This window comes from Anarhichas minor, unplaced genomic scaffold, assembly GCF_050575085.1.
Source record: "Anarhichas minor isolate MPS153535 unplaced genomic scaffold, ASM5057508v1 ptg000089l, whole genome shotgun sequence".
NCBI lineage: Eukaryota > Metazoa > Chordata > Actinopteri > Perciformes > Anarhichadidae > Anarhichas > Anarhichas minor.
In genome coordinates this window covers 80,431-97,500 of record NW_027466535.1, presented here as the reverse complement: position 1 = coordinate 97,500, position 17,070 = coordinate 80,431, and the positions used below count along the sequence as shown (strand labels likewise).

Sequence of the window (17,070 nt, the reverse complement as noted above, 5' to 3'; positions counted from 1 at the left end):
TAGTACAGTATAAAGTACAACATGTACCTCTGAGCTGTAGTACAGCATAAAGTACAACATGTACCTCTGAGATGTAGTACAGTATAAAGTACAATATGTACCTCTGAGATGTAGTACAGCATAAAGTACAATATGTACCTCTGAGATGTAGTACAGCATAAAGTACTATATGTACCTCTGAGGTGTAGTACAGCATAAAGTACAATATGTACCTCTGAGATGTAGTACAGCATAAAGTACAATATGTACCTCTGAGGTGTAGTACAGTATAAAGTACAATATGTACCTCTGAGATGTAGTACAGCATAAAGTACAACATGTACCTCTGAGATGTAGTACAGCATAAAGTACAATATGTACCTCTGAGATGTAGTACAGTATAAAGTACAATATGTACCTCTGAGATGTAGTACAGTATAAAGTACAACATGTACCTCTGAGATGTAGTACAGTATAAAGTACAACATGTACCTCTGAGATGTAGTACAGTATAAAGTACAATATGTACCTGAGATGTAGTACAGTATAAACTACAATATGTACCTTTGAACCTGTGCTCTTCCTCCTCTAGCTCCTCCTCTTCCTCCACGCTGGGCTGCAGGGGCTCCCTGCTGGGAGCCACGCCCCCTTCTGCCACAGTGGGATTCTGGGTAAATACTTCTCTGTGTGTAAGACCCATGTCCTCCTCGTCCTCCTCGTCCCTTTCTGTCTCTTCGTCCTCTGGAGACACAAACAGGAAGTGAAACAGGAAGCAGCTCTTCATCGTCTTCCTCTCTGAGACAGAAAGGTAAACTTACCTTTAGTGTAACTTCCCAGCAGCCCGAAGTCTGTCCCAGTGTCGGTCTCGGGGGGGTCGGTTCCTGCAGGGTCTCCTCCTCCAGCAGTCGTAGTACTAGTACTAGTAGTACTAGTAGTACTACTAGTACTAGCTGTAGTGATGGAGGAGTGGAGGCCTCCGTATCCACTAGAGTGACCGTCTGCCTCCCACAGATCTCTCTCTACAGGACCCGCCTGTTAGTGGACATCAATTATATAATAATAATAATAATTATATTAATAATTATAATAATAATATGTATATGGACACTAGTGGTGGTGACATTCAAAGCTGAGGCAGCGAAGTTTAAAATATTTATATATTTATCAATATATCCATATCAAGCTGTCCTCACCTCCAGCACCAGGGATGAACGGTGCTCCATTAGCCCAGAATCCTGCCCCTCAGTTGGGGGGGAGGGTCTGGAGGGTCTGACAGATGAAGTGTATCCTGAGAGACACAAAGAGACGCGTCACAAACACCTGAGGACTAAATACACCTGAGGACTGAATACACCTGAGGACTAAATACACCTGAGGACTAAATACACACCTGAGGGCTAAATACACCTGAGGACTAAATACACCTGAGGACTAAATACACCTGAGGACTGAATACACCTGAGGACTAAATACACCTGAGGACTGAATACACCTGAGGACTAAATACACCTGAGGACTAAATACATACCTGAGGGCTAAATACACCTGAGGACTAAATACACCTGAGGACTAAATACACCTGAGGACTGAATACACCTGAGGACTAAATACACCTGAGGACTAAATACATACCTGAGGGCTAAATACACCTGAGGACTAAATACACCTGAGGACTAAATACACCTGAGGACTGAATACACCTGAGGACTAAATACACCTGAGGACTGAATACACCTGAGGACTAAATACACACCTGAGGACTAAATACACCTGAGGACTAAATACACACCTGAGGGCTAAATACACCTGAGGACTAAATACACCTGAGGACTAAATACACACCTGAGGGCTAAATACACCTGAGGACTAAATACACCTGAGGACTAAATACACCTGAGGACTAAATACACCTGAGGACTAAATACACCTGAGGACTAAATACACCTGAGGACTGAATACACCTGAGGACTAAATACACCTGAGGACTGAATACACCTGAGGACTGAATACACCTGAGGACTAAATACACCTGAGGACTGAATACACACCTGAGGACTAAATACACCTGAGGACTAAATACACACCTGAGGGCTTAATACACCTGAGGACTAAATACACCTGAGGACTAAATACACCTGAGGACTAAATACACACCTGAGGACTAAATACACACCTGAGGACTAAATACACCTGAGGACTAAATACACCTGAGGACTGAATACACCTGAGGACTAAATACACCTGAGGACTAAATACACCTGAGGACTGAATACACCTGAGGACTAAATACACCTGAGGACTGAATACACACCTGAGGACTAAATACACACCTGAGGGCTAAATACACCTGAGGACTGAATACACACCTGAGGACTAAATACACCTGAGGACTAAACACACACCTGAGGACTAAATACACCTGAGGACTAAATACATACCTGAGGACTAAACACACACCTGAGGACTAAATACACCTGAGGACTAAATACACCTGAGGACTGAATACACACCTGAGGACTAAATACACCTGAGGACTAAATACACACCTGAGGGCTAAATACACCTGAGGACTGAATACACACCTGAGGACTAAATACACCTGAGGACTGCATACACCTGAGGACTGAATACACCTAAGGACTAAATACACCTGAGGACTAAATACACACCTGAGGACTAAATACACCTGAGGACTAAATACACACCTGAGGACTGAATACACACCTGAGGACTAAATACACCTGAGGACTGAATACACACCTGAGGACTAAATACACCTGAGGACTAAATACACCTGAGGACTGAATACACCTGAGGACTGAATACACCTGAGGACTAAATACACACCTGAGGACTAAATACACCTGAGGACTAAATACACACCTGAGGACTAAATACACCTGAGGACTAAATACACACCTGAGGACTAAATACACCTCAGGACTAAATACACCTGAGGACTGAATACACCTGAGGACTGAATACACCTGAGGACTGAATACACCTGAGGACTAAATACACCTGAGGACTAAATACACCTGAGGACTGAATACCATGAACCACGTTCCATCACATAGTAGGACAGGAACTTTTATTTTGTTTCCAATATCTCCAGACTACTGTTGGCCACTTTTGGTTTGTCCAGCAAAGAAGAAGAAGAGCAGTAAACATCTGTGGCCTTTAAAGATGAAACATTTTCCTTTAGGTTTGTGACTCAGGCTAACGTGGCTAACGTGGCTAACGTGGCTAACGGGGCTAACGGGGCTAACGGGGCTGCCTGAGGGTTTTCTTATCATGTGATGTCATCAGGTTCAGATCATTTCTACTCACCAATCAGAGCATCCAGATCTGGGCTTGTGTGGATGACATCGTCTGTTCCTCCTCTCCTCTCTTCTTCCTTTCCTCTGTCCTCTCCTCCTCTCCTCTCCTTGTCCTCTCCCATGTCTCTCTCCCACTCCCCCTCTCCCCCTCTCCTCTCTCTGTCCTCTCCTCCCTCCTCCCCTCTGTCTCTGTCCTCTCCTCCCTCCTCTCCTCTGTCTCTGTCCTCCATGTCTGTTCCATAGAAGCCTGAGGCCTCCAGGGAGGCATCTCCAGCTCCCGGCCCAGCGAGGAGCTCCCTCTCTGGGTCGGTGGAGTCTGGGCCTCCCTTGTAGCTTCCTGGCTCCTGAGGAACCACCAGATGAACCATACGCTGAAAAAATAAAGATATTTTTTGGATAGATTATTAAGATAAATACAAAATACATCATCGTATTAAAACAGATTCAGGACTAAAACATTGTGTCTTTAACTTTGATAAACCTTTCCTCCTGGAAACGTAACATCTTAGACTCATACAGATGCAGACACTCACACATTGAAGCCTCCTTTTACAGTTTATTACACGTGGCCTTGAACTCACCTCCATCTCGTCCTCCACACCCAGGTTTTCCTCCATAGCCGGTCGGGTCCTGGCTACTTCCTGGAGCTGGGAGGAGTTAGCGGCATCCATCTTGGCCTGAGAACGGGACGTTTCGTGGATCTCTGGACGGCCCATGTCGTGGACCAAATGAGGCTGGGCTCGGACTAACTCCTGGACTGAGTGGCGTTTGGTTCTGACTATTTCCTGGATGAAATGGGGCTGGAAGAGACGGTCCACCGGAGGACCGAGGGGAACGACCCGCTGGGACGAACCCAGACTGAAGGCATCGCCGCTGGAAAGAAGAGCTAAAAACAAAGAGAGTCGAGGTTTTATGGATCATCAGGGTGAAGAAAAGAAAAGAAAACAGATCAAATGTCAAACAGGAAGTAAGATGAATTATATTAATGTAAACTGAAAACAGATGAAACAGGATTATTGACAATGTTCAACAATAATCTCAAAACATGGATTCATGAATAAGGCTTTTCTTTATGAATTCAATCTTTCAGGTCAACAAACTACCAAAAGAAGAACGAGTAATAACTAATGGAGCCACCTGTGACCTGGTGATGTCGCTAGAAGATCTACAATTCATCAACACGAAGGATGAACCACATTTCATCACAATCCATCCCATAGTCGGAGAGGAATTTAACTCAAAACCACAAATGTCGTAGAGAAAAGTCAGAGATACATCCTCTGGGAACCACGAATGTCTCTACAAACTGTTATGATGATCTATGTGGTAGATGGTGAGAGATTTCTACGGATACATGAAAACATTGACCTACAGGTGGAGCTAGAGGAGAAGTCAGGGATCACTAAAGTCATGAAGATGTATCCTCTGGGGAACATGAAGCATGCATACATGCTGCTGAAGCTCAGTGGCATTGTGAGTGTAGTATTTCTATAAAGGTAGTTCAGCAGGTACGACAGTGTCATGTTTGTAGCCAACACTTAGAATATACAAATAGACGGTCATAAAAACCTCTAAAGGACCAACTTAATGCTAACGTAGCATTTTAGCATGTTGATGTTTAGCTTGTTAGCTTTTCTCTAACATCTTCCATCTATAAAAAGTTGTGTCTGTTTATAAACTATGGAAGCCTCCGTGGGCCTAAAATACCTCTGCAGCTATTTGATGGAGTGCTATGACATTTTATTCAGACATACATGTTCCCCAGAGGATGAATCATACCGACTCTGGTGATCCTCTGACTTTTTCTAAAAACTTCCATTTACCCAATACTGAAAAGTGAAGTCAAATCTTCATGTGTTTAACCTGCATTCTCTCTAGTGTCCACCAGGGGGCGACTCCTCTGGTTGTATAGAAGTCTATGAGAAAATGACTCTACTTCTCTCTTGATTTATTACCTCAGTAAACATTGTAAACATGAGTTTATGGTCTCAATCTCTAGTTTCAAGTCTTCTTCAATACAGCATGATGTTCATTTAGTACATTATGGTCCATTTAGAGTCAAACAGACCATAAAGCAGGGGATGCTTTAGGGCGGGGCTACACGGTGATTGACAGGTCTCTAATAGACCATAAAGCGGGGTATGTTTAGGGGCGGGGCTACACGGTGATTGACAGGTCTCTAATAGACCATAAAGCGGGGTATGCTTTAGGGGCGGGGCTACACGGTGATTGACAGGTCTCTAATAGACCATAAAGCGGGGTATGCTTTAGGGGCGGGGCTACACGTGATTGACAGGCTAAATGTAACTAGCTAGCTGACGTCTTCACTAACATTGAGGACACCAGAGTCGTGTTTGGTTTTGAAGATTCATTTTATGATTCAGTAAAATTAAAACGTGAGAGTTTGTATCTTTTAAATAAAACCAAGAAGTTAAGTATTTCTACAGAACAAATAACAGAACATTTGGATGAATAGATGTAAACACATGTTTCATCTGAGTTATGATTTGCTTAGAAAGACAAAAGACGGGTTTCACAATTAGGCTGATGTACATAAAAATGTTGAAAGAAGTCACAATTCACATGATTTGAATGAATAACTTGTCTTTGATCCTAACAGTGTGAAATGCAGAAAACAAATAGATTGTTTTTAATATATTATTGTTAAATATAAAAGAACTCTGTTCCTTTGACACAAACTATGTTGTTAAATATGCTGTTTATAGATTGAATCTTTCTGTGTGTTTGTTTATTGATGAATAAAGTTATTTTTGACTCCTTATGTTCTGCTTTATGATGAGTATGATGAGGGTTTGGGGGGTCAGTATGATATGAGCATAATGATAATAAAAATCAATCTCTTTTATGCTTCCATAAGAAATATAAAAGCTTCAGTTTCAGTCCAAGGATCCTGAGATCTGTTGTTTCAGGCTTTTATCTGGTGTTCAGTTCAGCATGTTGGGGGGGGCTAAACTAAAGCGACCCCCAGATCAGCTTATAGACCGGGACCCTCCCCCAAATCCTCTTCACCCCGGCTGAGAGGCAGAGAGGGGTCACCCTCCTCTTCCTCACCTCCTCTCTCTCCACAAGTTTCATCAGTAGGATGAAGATGAAGATGAAGATGTTTGTCTACTAATGTTGAGTTTACAGTTAACCAGCTCAGTAACCAGCTGGTTAACTGGTAACTCTTTATCAATGAACTCTACTTATATACTGATATACTGTATATAACTAAATATATAATGGACAATATATATATATACAAAGCCCATGACTGCTGATTATTATCATCCGTGTGTGAGAGAGTGTGTGTATGTCAGACACTGCAGTGTGTGTGTGTCAGACACTGCAGTGTGTGTGTGTGTGTGTGTGTGGGTCAGACACTGCAGTGTGTGTGTGTGTGTGTCAGACACTGCAGTGTGTGTGTGTGTGTGTGGGTCAGACACTGCAGTGTGTGTGTGTGTGTGTGTGGGTCAGACACTGCAGTGTGTGTGTGTGTGTGTGTGTGTCTGCTGATTTAAGATCAGTCTTCATCCACTGAGCAGAATTGATCCTCCACGTCATCGTGTTTACACCCTGATTGCATCATCATCATTAATAATAATAATATTACATGAACATATTAATGTGATGTGGAGCGTAAACAGGTCTCAGGTCTCAGTGAGTTCTTGTTCCTGTTTGGATGAAATGAAAGACTCACCGGTCACTGTGATGATGAAGATGATGATGAAGAGCAGGCCCTGCATGTCTGCGGCAGTGCTTCCTCCTCTTCCTCCTTCTCTCTGGACGGATCTCACGCTTTCAGAGGAAGAAGAAGCTCGCGGCCGGAGAGACTGTCCTATCTGCGGCGTGTGGGCTCACTGCGGGGTCCGGACAGAGAGACAGACAGGCGGGCTGTGTGAGCGGGCAGACCGGATCTGATGCGCTGCACCACCACCGACGCGGGAATCATCCGCCTGGACGCAGCTCGTAGTTCTTCTTCTCTCCGCTAGATGTCGCGGTTCCTGCTGTGGCGTTCAGACGCGTTCAAGTGCTCCTCGTAAATTGTTTATATAACAGAATATAAAGTCATTAAAACGAGCTCCACCTTCACCAGCTGCTACATTAAGGTGATCAACACAATACATTTTATTTCATGGGTTACTTTTGATGCTCATACTTTTCTAGTATTTCTACACTGGCATTGTTACTTTTAAGAGATACTTTGATTTCCTTATATTAAATATATTATACATATTTATTCTTTTGTAAAAATATTGTTTAGAGTAAAAGTCAATGACTGTTTTAATATTCGTGATGCATTCAGGTACAAGCATTGTGATGGAGCTTGAGATGGTTTTAATTGCTGAGTTTAATCCATAAAAACATTTATTATTATTATGTTTATTAAAACTCATGAAGTCACTCAAGATTCAGTCAGCGATCAATAAAGAAACAGTTTAATAAAGAAACATTATCATAAACAGCTTTAATACAAAAATCTAGTTTGTAAAACGTAACAATAAATCACAGACTTCAACATTTACATTTATTTACAATCAAGAGAGAGAATATGGAAACATGAAGAAGTTTGTTTCTTAATATTTTAACATCACGAGATCAAATGACCTCATGATCACATGACCGGGGTCCACACCAACATGTTTGTGACAGTTTGTTGTTCCCTCTGCTTCCTCCAGCCATCAGGTCAGAGCTACAGGTAGCCCCGCCTCCTCCTGGAGTCCAGCATGATGATTGGTCACTGAAACAGGAAAGGGGAGGAGCTCCTAGAACTGTTGCAGGATCAGTTTCTTCTTCCCGTCGTGGCTGAACTTGTTGGAGCGGAAAAGATCGCTGTCGTAGAACGACGTCAGGTTATGAATGTTGATCTGTCGGGCCTGGAGGGGGGGGGGAAGAGAGAGACTTAGCTCAGCCTCGTCTCTGAAGAACAAAGTTTCATAACGAACTAAAACAGGTAGCGTTTAGTCTGACAGTAACATGGTCCCTGAATGCACCATTTAACCCCTTTCCCCCCTCACCTTGTCCTGCAGGTCCTTCTCTACGACCTCGATGGTGTCGTTCTGGACTCCGTACCGGTTCCTCTGGTAGGACACCTGCTCAGAGACCAGCTGTTTGAGGATGAAGAGCAGCAGCTCGTTGTTGTCCCTCCGGAAGGCCAGGTACCGAGAGAAGGTCTGGAACACAGGAGTCAGTGAACGCCACGTGAGACAGTAACAGACGGGTCAGTGAACGCCACGTGAGACAGTAACAGACGGGTCAGTGAACGCCACGTGAGACAGTAACAGACGGGTCAGTGAACGCCACGTGAGACAGTAACAGACGGGTCAGTGAACGCCACGTGAGACAGTAACAGACGGGTCAGTGAACGCCACGTGAGACAGTAACAGACGGGTCAGTGAACGCCACACATGAGGAACATAACCCACTCACCTTCCTCATGCTCCTCATCACGCTGAACTTCTGCGTGTCGATGAAGCTCTCCAGCATCACCCTGATGGCCATGTTGACGTCGTCCTCCAGCACGTAGTCCCTGAGGTGCATCTTGGCGTGGGCCTCCGCCATGCGGATCATGGACTCGATGTGACGGACCGTGATGGGGATGCTGCCGGTCGCCTGTGAGCGGAGAACAACGTTAAGACAAACAGCTGTTTCTACAGATGTTCACGACGTCTCAGAGTCACGGCTCACCATGGACTCTTTACGGAGGTCGCTGTAGATGTGGGCCACCTTGTCCTGATCCATCTGGTTCAGTTTGGGATGAATCTGCAGACCAGAGGAATAAATCAACATTTACAGATAAATTATGATAATTTTTGATAATTTCTTTAATTTGAGACACTTATGATGTGTTCAAGGACCGTCGGAAAGATGAAAATCTGATCATAATGTAGTTTTGGCGATTAATGAGGAGAACATGCTTTTAAATCCCAAAGTCAGGTTTTTGGGGCTCAGAGAGTGAAACCTTCATGTTGTTCTTCAGTCTTCCAGAAGTAACTAGCAGTGGTAGTTGGTAACTAGTTACCCTCTCCTTGGCGTAGATGATGTACTTCCTCAACAGGTCCTGAGGAATCGGAGGAACGTCAGACGTGTTGCGCAGAATCACTTCTTCCAAGGCCACGCCCCCTTCCTTGTTGCTAGGGTGATGCTTGATGTGGGAGCCAACCACGAAGCGAGCCAACATCTCGTCCTGGAGAACGAACCAATCAGGAGAGAGGAGAGAAGGAAGTCATGTTAGTCATCAGAATATTTTACTTTATCAGGATGTTCAACACGTGTGTGTGTGTGTATGTGTGTGTGTACCTGAACAGGGTCCACAGTGTCTCTGACGACACACAGAACATCAAACCGGGACACGATGGGCTCCGTGAGGTCCACGTTGTCAGAGAAGGTCAGCGAGGGGTCGTACCGACCACCTGTAGGAAACAAACCAGGATGCCATCAAGTCACCGCCGCGAGGGGACCTCTGTGGCCGCAGCCGCGAGGGATTCAAGTCACCGACACGTGGGGACCGAGGGCATCTAGTCACCGCGAACACTGATATTAATGATCGAGAAGCTCTTAAAGACGCGTTCAGGAGGTTATCTACAGGTTATCTAAGGGTAACGTGATGAGATCTTGAGAGGACCGACTTCTCGTGCTTCAGGTCTCTTGCGTTTGACTCCCAACGATCGTACCGATGGGGTTGGAGGCGGCGATGATGGTGCATCTGGCCTGCAGCGAGGTGACGATGCCGGCCTTGGAGATGGAGATGCTCTGCTGCTCCATGGCCTCGTGGATACTCGTCCGGTCCGCGTCGTTCATCTGAAAAGGACACGGTGGTTCAGGTCGGAGGTCATCGTTGGAGCAGACAGAAGGGTCGTACAGAGGGTCGTCTCACCTTATCGAACTCGTCGATCAGACAGACTCCGCGGTCGGCCAGCACCAGAGCTCCGGCCTCCAGAGTCCACTCTCTGCTGACCGGGTGTCTCTGGACGTAGGCGGTCAGACCGACGGCGGAGGCTCCCTGACCCGTGGTGAAGACGGCTCGACTCGACACCTTCTCCACGTACCTGCAGAAGATTTACAGATTTCACAGAAAAATAAATCACTTCTCATTTTCATTTTTTATAACTTAGTCTTTATCACGTAAACCCAACATAGAGACAGAAAAGACCTTAATCCAAAGTGGTTATTATCCAAACTATGAGGTCGACATAAAAATAATCTAAAATGTGCTCTTTGAAAACGTTAAAAAGCTCAGTTTGAGAGAGGAACCTGGTGGTAAAGTGACTCTTCTCTTCCAGGTGAATCTTTCTTTAACATCTAAAGATCAGACAACACTGAATCATTGAGAGAGACTCTGTCCTCTGACGTCTCGGACGAGGACACTTACTTGAGGAACTGGGACTTGGCGGTTCCCGGGTCTCCACACAGCAGAACATTGATGTCTCCTCTCACTTTGTGTTTCCCTCCTGCAGGAGAAGAGGAGTCGGTGAGGAGCAGGAGTTAAATAACAGAGATGTTTCCTTCAGGACGGGACTCACCTGGATTCTTGGGCTCTCCTCCGAACAGGGCCAGAGCCAGACCTCTCTTTATGTCCTCGTGACCGTAGATGGACGGAGCCATGCTGGCAAAGATCTACAGACGACAGACGGACAGTTTAGAAACGTCTTCGAGGAAACGAGTGAACGGAGCTCGTTTCACCTCAAACAGCAGCAGTTGAAACGAGTTCCGTCTCCGTTTCTGCCCAAAGAGCTCCTCCTACTTTATATTAATATTTTACATTATTAATTATCACCGTTTACGTATCAACTACACTTTGATAGCCGTTAACACTCAGACGGCCCGTGTTAACTGTACATCTGTGTTACGTACTCAGCTGCTGTGTATCGGTAGGTACTGATGCAACAAACCATTTCAAGATGCAATCACAACAGCAGGTTCACTCAGCGCCTCCCTCAGACCACAAACAAGCAGCTACTAAATCGAGGCAACTCACCGATGAAGCCTCATAATAATCCACCATCCATAATATTCAGACACAAACGCTCTTGTTACATTAACAAAGGTCCAGACGATCCAATCCAGTCAAATATTTAGTCCAAAACACATTATTACCATAAAGACCCACGGACTGCTGTTGCATCATTTCAAATTAGCCGGCAGATATGCCTAATTAGTTATGGATTTTCCGTCGTAACTCCAGTTCACATGTAATCACTGACGCTCTCTGGGTCTCAAAATGGCGGCTGCACTCTGACCTTTCGATTGACACCTCACTTGACCCAACAGGAGCTTCCATGTCCTGTCCACAGCCTACAACAGGAGCTTCCATGTCCTGTCCACAGCCTACAACAGGAGCTTCCATGTCCTGTCCACAGCCTACAACAGCCAACGAGAGTCAGCGTTGAAGGACAGTGCCCACCCCTCTTCTTTCGTGTAAAGAACGAGCCAATTGCAACCGATTGTTCTGATGACTGACGCTTCGTATAGCCAATGCAATTTAAAAATGACGATATACAGATTCAGGGGTTAGATTTAGAGGCAGAACGAGGAAGTAGCTGCGTAACTCCGAGTCTGCTTCCTGCGTACGATGCAAAGTGTGGATTTTTAGAGTTTTGGAGACTTTAGGAAAGTGAATAACGATGAAATAACTTATAGATAACTGTATTTAGACATAAATAAGCTTTAGTCTGAATTATGAATACACATTTCTACACAGCCTAGGTATGTGACCATGGTCCAAATGGTCTTTTTTGGAAAGCGCCTCGACATACTCTTAGTAAAACATGTGTAGAATATTCATTTTCTGTGGTATTGTTATCAGATCTGAACCTGGACTAGGTAAGGCTTCATGCTGTGGTCCCATTGTGTTTTACAGCTAATAAGTCTCAGCTATAGTCATCTGCAGGCATCTGTTTGCAAAGAAATCAAAACCTTCTCCTTCAGTGTGTTCAAACTTCTATTACTCAATGCCAGTAGCACGTACAGTGATTCTGACTGTTGGGGAAGAAACTTCAGAGTGTTACCTTTCACAAGAGACCAAAACCATCCATGTACTCCACATGGTTCAAGAACAGCCTTCAGTTGACTTTGGGTACGCCTTGGACCGGCCTTTTAGGCTCATGTTATTGGAGTGGTGACAGGTTAACCCTCTGAACACCTGAACAGTTTCTCCATGTTGTCTTCCGTCACATTTTAGGCCAGCTGCGCCCAATCAAAGATCGGAGGCGTGGTTAAAAGGAGAGGAGCTCCGGAAGGACGGCCTTCTTCCGGGGCCGAAGCCGCAACCAAGCCGAGAGAGTGGTGCCGTGGATCTCTCCGGTACAGCCGTGTGGCTGGTGTCGCCATCGTGTTGGTGCGATTATCACTTTGAGTCGCCCTCTGACTATCAGAGGGTAGTTTTGTTTTGGCGCGGGCTTATCTCCAATAAACGATCCTTTGTTAAAACCCTTTGCAGTGCTCTCTCTCTCTCTCTCTCTCTCTTCCCCCGGGTAAAATAACACCGTTACTCCCCGCATCCCTTAGATGCCTAAAAGGGGAACGTAACAGGGTCAAACACTGTGAAAGGTTAAAGGTCACTTTAACTTTGTCTTTAAATGTTCTTTACCCAGTAGTTCACTTCATCTACTTGTATTTCTGTCTTTGTGCTGCTGCAACACCTGCATTTCCTCCGATAATAAAAGTTTATCTCAATATAATAACATTTTCTTAGAAGGAGAAATGTTTTCTGAATCAGAGATTTTGGAGGCGCTAACCCTCCAACGCGTGGGTGAAGCTAACCAGCTAACCCTCCAACGCGTGGGTGAAGCTAACCAGCTAACCCTCCAACGCGTGGGTGAAGCTAACCAGCTAACCCTCCAACGCGTGGGTGAAGCTAACCAGCTAACCCTCCAACGCGTGGGTGAAGCTAACCAGCTAACCCTCCAACGCGTGGGTGAAGCTAACCAGCTAACCCTCCAACGCGTGGGTGAAGCTAACCAGCTAACCCTCCACGCTTTGGATCTGAACGTGTTTTAGGACCTAGACCTCCTCACCCGCTCCCCGATGCGCTCGTCTTTGGAGAGGGCGACGATGGCCTTCACATCCTCGTCGGTCAGCTCGGCCACGGCGACGCCCTGATCTCTGCGGGTGATGTGATTGGCTAAGATCACGGTGGCGAACACGGGGAAGCCGTTGGCCATGTTCAGAGAGCCGTCGTAGTTGTTGTGGTAGATGCCCGTCAGCTCCTGAAAGAAAGATCCTCATCAGCTTCTTCCTTCTCTTAACTTTGGTTCGTCTGGTCTGAGAAAAAGGATTTCAGACGCGTCGAACTCACGATCTCGTCTCCGGGCTTGCAGTGGTCCACCAGGTCGGCCAGCAGGATGGAGTCTTTGGAGCGGGGGAGGCGGCCGGCGGCGACTTTACCGGGGCTCTCCTGGATGGTGATCCTCTGGTAGTTCTGGTACACGGTCTGCAGGAGGAACACCATTGGTCAGTTCACCGAGACGTGACAAGATGAAGAAGAAAAGGCTCAAATAACAGACTCCTCCTCCTCCTCACCTCCTCCATGTTGATCTCAAAGGGGCCCAGGGACTGACACTCGGGACAGGAGCCCGGCTTCACCTCCTGGTTCTGGGACTGGAAGAAGGGTCCCAGCACAAAGTTGCACTTGTTACAGTTGTACTTGACCATGCCGAGCTGAGGCAGGACGCCGGTGCAGCTGCTCACCACGCCGCTGGTCCGGATCAGCTGGTTCAGGTGCAGCTGCCTTCAGAGGACAGAAGAAGAAGAGATCCTGCTGCATATTTCAGAAATCATTTGCATAACATGAATTATTTATAATTCCATCTGCTCGTATTGACTCAGACGTCTCGGTAGAAAACTAGTGTTTGTGTGTTCAGTTTCATTTATGTAACCAATTTACCCAGAAGGCTTTGCAGTGCGTCTCTACATCACGGTGGCGTTATCATAAAGACGAGTTAGACGTGGAAATAGTGTCAACACCAAAGCTGAAAACATGTTTTACTGTAATCATGTCCAAACGTAATGAATGTTATCAATAGTATTAAGCTCTGTATAGCTCCATCTTCATGACGTGAACATTCCTCCAGTTTACAGGTACTAATACACCTACAGTCCATAATACTACGTAGTAGAACGTTACCTGAGGGAGCGGATCTCCTCCACTAACGGCAGGTTGCAGATGCGGACGTGGATCTCATGGGCGATGCGGTCGTATTTGGGGTACATGGCCAGAACCACCTCTTTAGCGGCTTCATCGAAGACCTGAGGACACAAAGCGGGTCAGACAGGTCCATCTCTGTAGAGCTCATGAACCACAGCAGCCTTTAAGGAACCCAGAGGATCTGTGGTCCAAAGACCTGGGGGGGATCTGTGCGATCTAAAGACCTGGGGGATCCGCTAAAACCAGCAGAACTAGACTCACCTTCAACATCTCCGTGGGAGCCTCAGGCAGGAAGTAGGCCAGAACGTGCTCTCTGGCTGCCAGGTCCTCGTAGTTCACCACCAGACTCTCCTTGTTCTCTGGAAGCACAGGACAGGGTGTTGGTTCACGTCCCACCAGAGACGTATCTTCAGCAAACATCTTTATTCTACTCTACCTTTGCACATGTCACTGATCTTCTCCTTGAACACGTTGTGGCCGTTTTCGTCCACGTGAGTCCTCAGAAAGTTCTTGAAGCGGTTGTAGATCTCCAGCCGAGGAGCGGCCATGGAGACCCACTCCCTCACCGTGTGACCCTGCAGAGGAGACGAGGACACGGTCGGGTCGGTCCGGAGGGGAAGCTGCAGTACATCGGTGTACTAGTACACAAGTACAAGTATTACTACCTTCATATCCTCCAGGTTCTCGATGCTCTCGATCATCTCCTCTTCGTCGGCCACGCCCTCTGCCGCTCGCTCAGCCAATCGCCTCCTCCGAGCCGCCGGCCGCTCGTCGTCCTCGTCTTCGCTGTCTGGACGATGATGAAGACGAAACATGTTCAGACCTCTTTAAAAACATCCGCATCACATCTGTCTGCTTCTTTAAAGACCTCATGAGTCCACGTCGACCACAACGTTGGTGCAACATGAACAATATGTATATTATATTATTACTGGTTCCGTCTTACTTATACTATTCCCATGATGCTTTGGGGCATGTAAACAAGACGTATAATGTCTGAAGTAAGGAGCATCCTTTCTTCAATGGATTTATATTACAGACATGAATCATATCCCTGTGTTTAGATCGTGCTGAGTCATGACTCAGAGGTTATTGATAAGCCACTTCCTGTATGTATAGACTCCTCACCGTAGAGCAGTCCTCTCCTCAGCCTCCCGCTGACTCCTTGCTCCCGGTCCCTCCTCCTCATGGCCTCCTCGGCGGCGGCCCGAGCTCCGGGCGACAGCTCCGACAGATCCTCGTCCTCCAGGTCCAGACCTTCAGCCTCGTACTGGTCCAGAGCCGGGATGGCTCGGTAATCCCTGAGAGAGAGATGAGGAGACAGAGAGAGAGAGAGAGAGACAGACGTGGAGACACAATGTCACTGAAGCTCTAAAAACGCTCCGACTCAGCGTAAACGAGCCGTCCTCCTCCGTCCTTACCTCTCCATCCCGTCTCCGATCAGCTCCTCTCCGTCCCTGTCCTCCTCCTCGTCGAGGACGGGTCCGTCCCCCAGAAGACCCTCAGACTCGTCCTCAAAGGGGGGCAGGTCTCGTCCGGGACTGGAGGTCATATCGCCTCTCCTAGAAGTCATGTCTCCTCGGCTTGGGCTGGTGGCAGCGTGGAACGACTCGGAGGAATCCTGAGAGTACAAGGAGTACTTCATTATGAGGTACTACAGCTCAGTGTATGACTGCATAAAGTACTACAGCTCAGTGTATGACTGCATAAAGTACTACAGCTCAGTGTATGACTGCATAAAGTACTACAGCTCAGTGTATGACTGCATAAAGTACTACAGCTCAGTGTATGACTGCATAAAGTACTACAGCTCAGTGTATGACTGCGTAAAGTACTACAGCTCAGTGTATTACTGTGCTGTGTTTCTACTGTGTTCTTTTGACATACTGTTACTTGTACATATACATATATATAAGTGAGCTGGTGTGGTCGTAATTAAAGAATATAACATGAGACAAGTAGAAGCACGTGGACAGACAGCAGAAGGTAGAGCTAAAGAAGGCGCTGGGGATGTTCTCCATGTTCTCTATGTTCTCAAAGGGACCATCACAGAGTGATGCTGCCGTGAAAGATAGTTTAGTTGCGACCGAAGAAATAGCTGAATCAGCCTTTGACCGAGGGACAGTTAGTGACTGAATATGAAGTATTTATTTTGATCACATTTTAATTCTTCCGATTGAAGCTGTCTTTGTTGTAATGAAGACAAAAGGACGTCAAACATTATTAAAGACTACAAACGTAGCTCATTTAGTTTAACTTCTTTCATCTTCTTGAAACACATGAAGCCGTGAAACAGAAGCGTTAGTCTGATTTAAATGATCTGTTTCTACTCACCGCCATTGTTGCTCTTCTGTCTCTTTCTGCTTCAACTGAATTAACTTCTTCTTCCTGACGGGGAGTCGCTTTTCGCGCGAAACGACCACGTGACGCTCAAAGCCCGCGAAAAGTAATGAATATTTAAATAATCGCTGACGTCGGGGTCTCTTTATTGGTCGGTTTGATGTAAAGAGGCGGGGCCTTCAAATCAAAGAGCGTTTGTACCGGAGCACCGGAGGAGGTTTGTTCCGCCGGTGTGTGGGCGGTAAAGAGGGGCGGCCCGCGGAGTAAAACAAGCGCACCCTTCAC

At 46.2% G+C, this 17,070-nt stretch overlaps 2 protein-coding genes across 2 annotated transcripts in view; both read right to left on the bottom strand.

Moving 5' to 3' along the window:
- The window catches only part of podxl2 (podocalyxin-like 2), a 13,393-nt gene extending 6,142 nt beyond the window's left edge, over positions 1-7,251 (bottom strand). The window contains exons 1-8 of the mRNA XM_076082069.1: positions 7,187-7,251; positions 7,036-7,097; positions 6,919-6,939; positions 3,881-4,185; positions 3,310-3,670; positions 1,173-1,267; positions 786-1,011; positions 532-723 (exon numbers count right to left, since the gene is read on the bottom strand). Coding sequence (XP_075938184.1) covers positions 532-723; positions 786-1,011; positions 1,173-1,267; positions 3,310-3,670; positions 3,881-4,185; positions 6,919-6,939; positions 7,036-7,097; positions 7,187-7,251 — 1,327 coding nt within the window. The remainder of the gene's footprint in view (positions 1-531; positions 724-785; positions 1,012-1,172; positions 1,268-3,309; positions 3,671-3,880; positions 4,186-6,918; positions 6,940-7,035; positions 7,098-7,186) is intronic.
- A 464-nt stretch (positions 7,252-7,715) lies between these two features.
- mcm2 (minichromosome maintenance complex component 2) lies at positions 7,716-17,007 on the bottom strand. Its single transcript, XM_076082073.1, has 20 exons — positions 16,780-17,007; positions 15,867-16,066; positions 15,574-15,746; positions 15,111-15,235; positions 14,882-15,020; positions 14,707-14,804; positions 14,425-14,546; positions 13,821-14,028; positions 13,597-13,731; positions 13,316-13,507; positions 10,823-10,916; positions 10,672-10,750; positions 10,177-10,348; positions 9,974-10,100; positions 9,600-9,712; positions 9,322-9,486; positions 8,988-9,062; positions 8,730-8,912; positions 8,318-8,473; positions 7,716-8,176 (listed from the first exon to the last, which is right to left on the bottom strand). The coding sequence occupies exons 1-20, from the start codon at positions 16,783-16,785 to the stop codon at positions 8,066-8,068; spliced, it is 2,673 nt and encodes an 890-aa protein (XP_075938188.1). The 5' UTR covers positions 16,786-17,007; the 3' UTR covers positions 7,716-8,065.
- Positions 17,008-17,070: the final 63 nt, after the last annotated feature.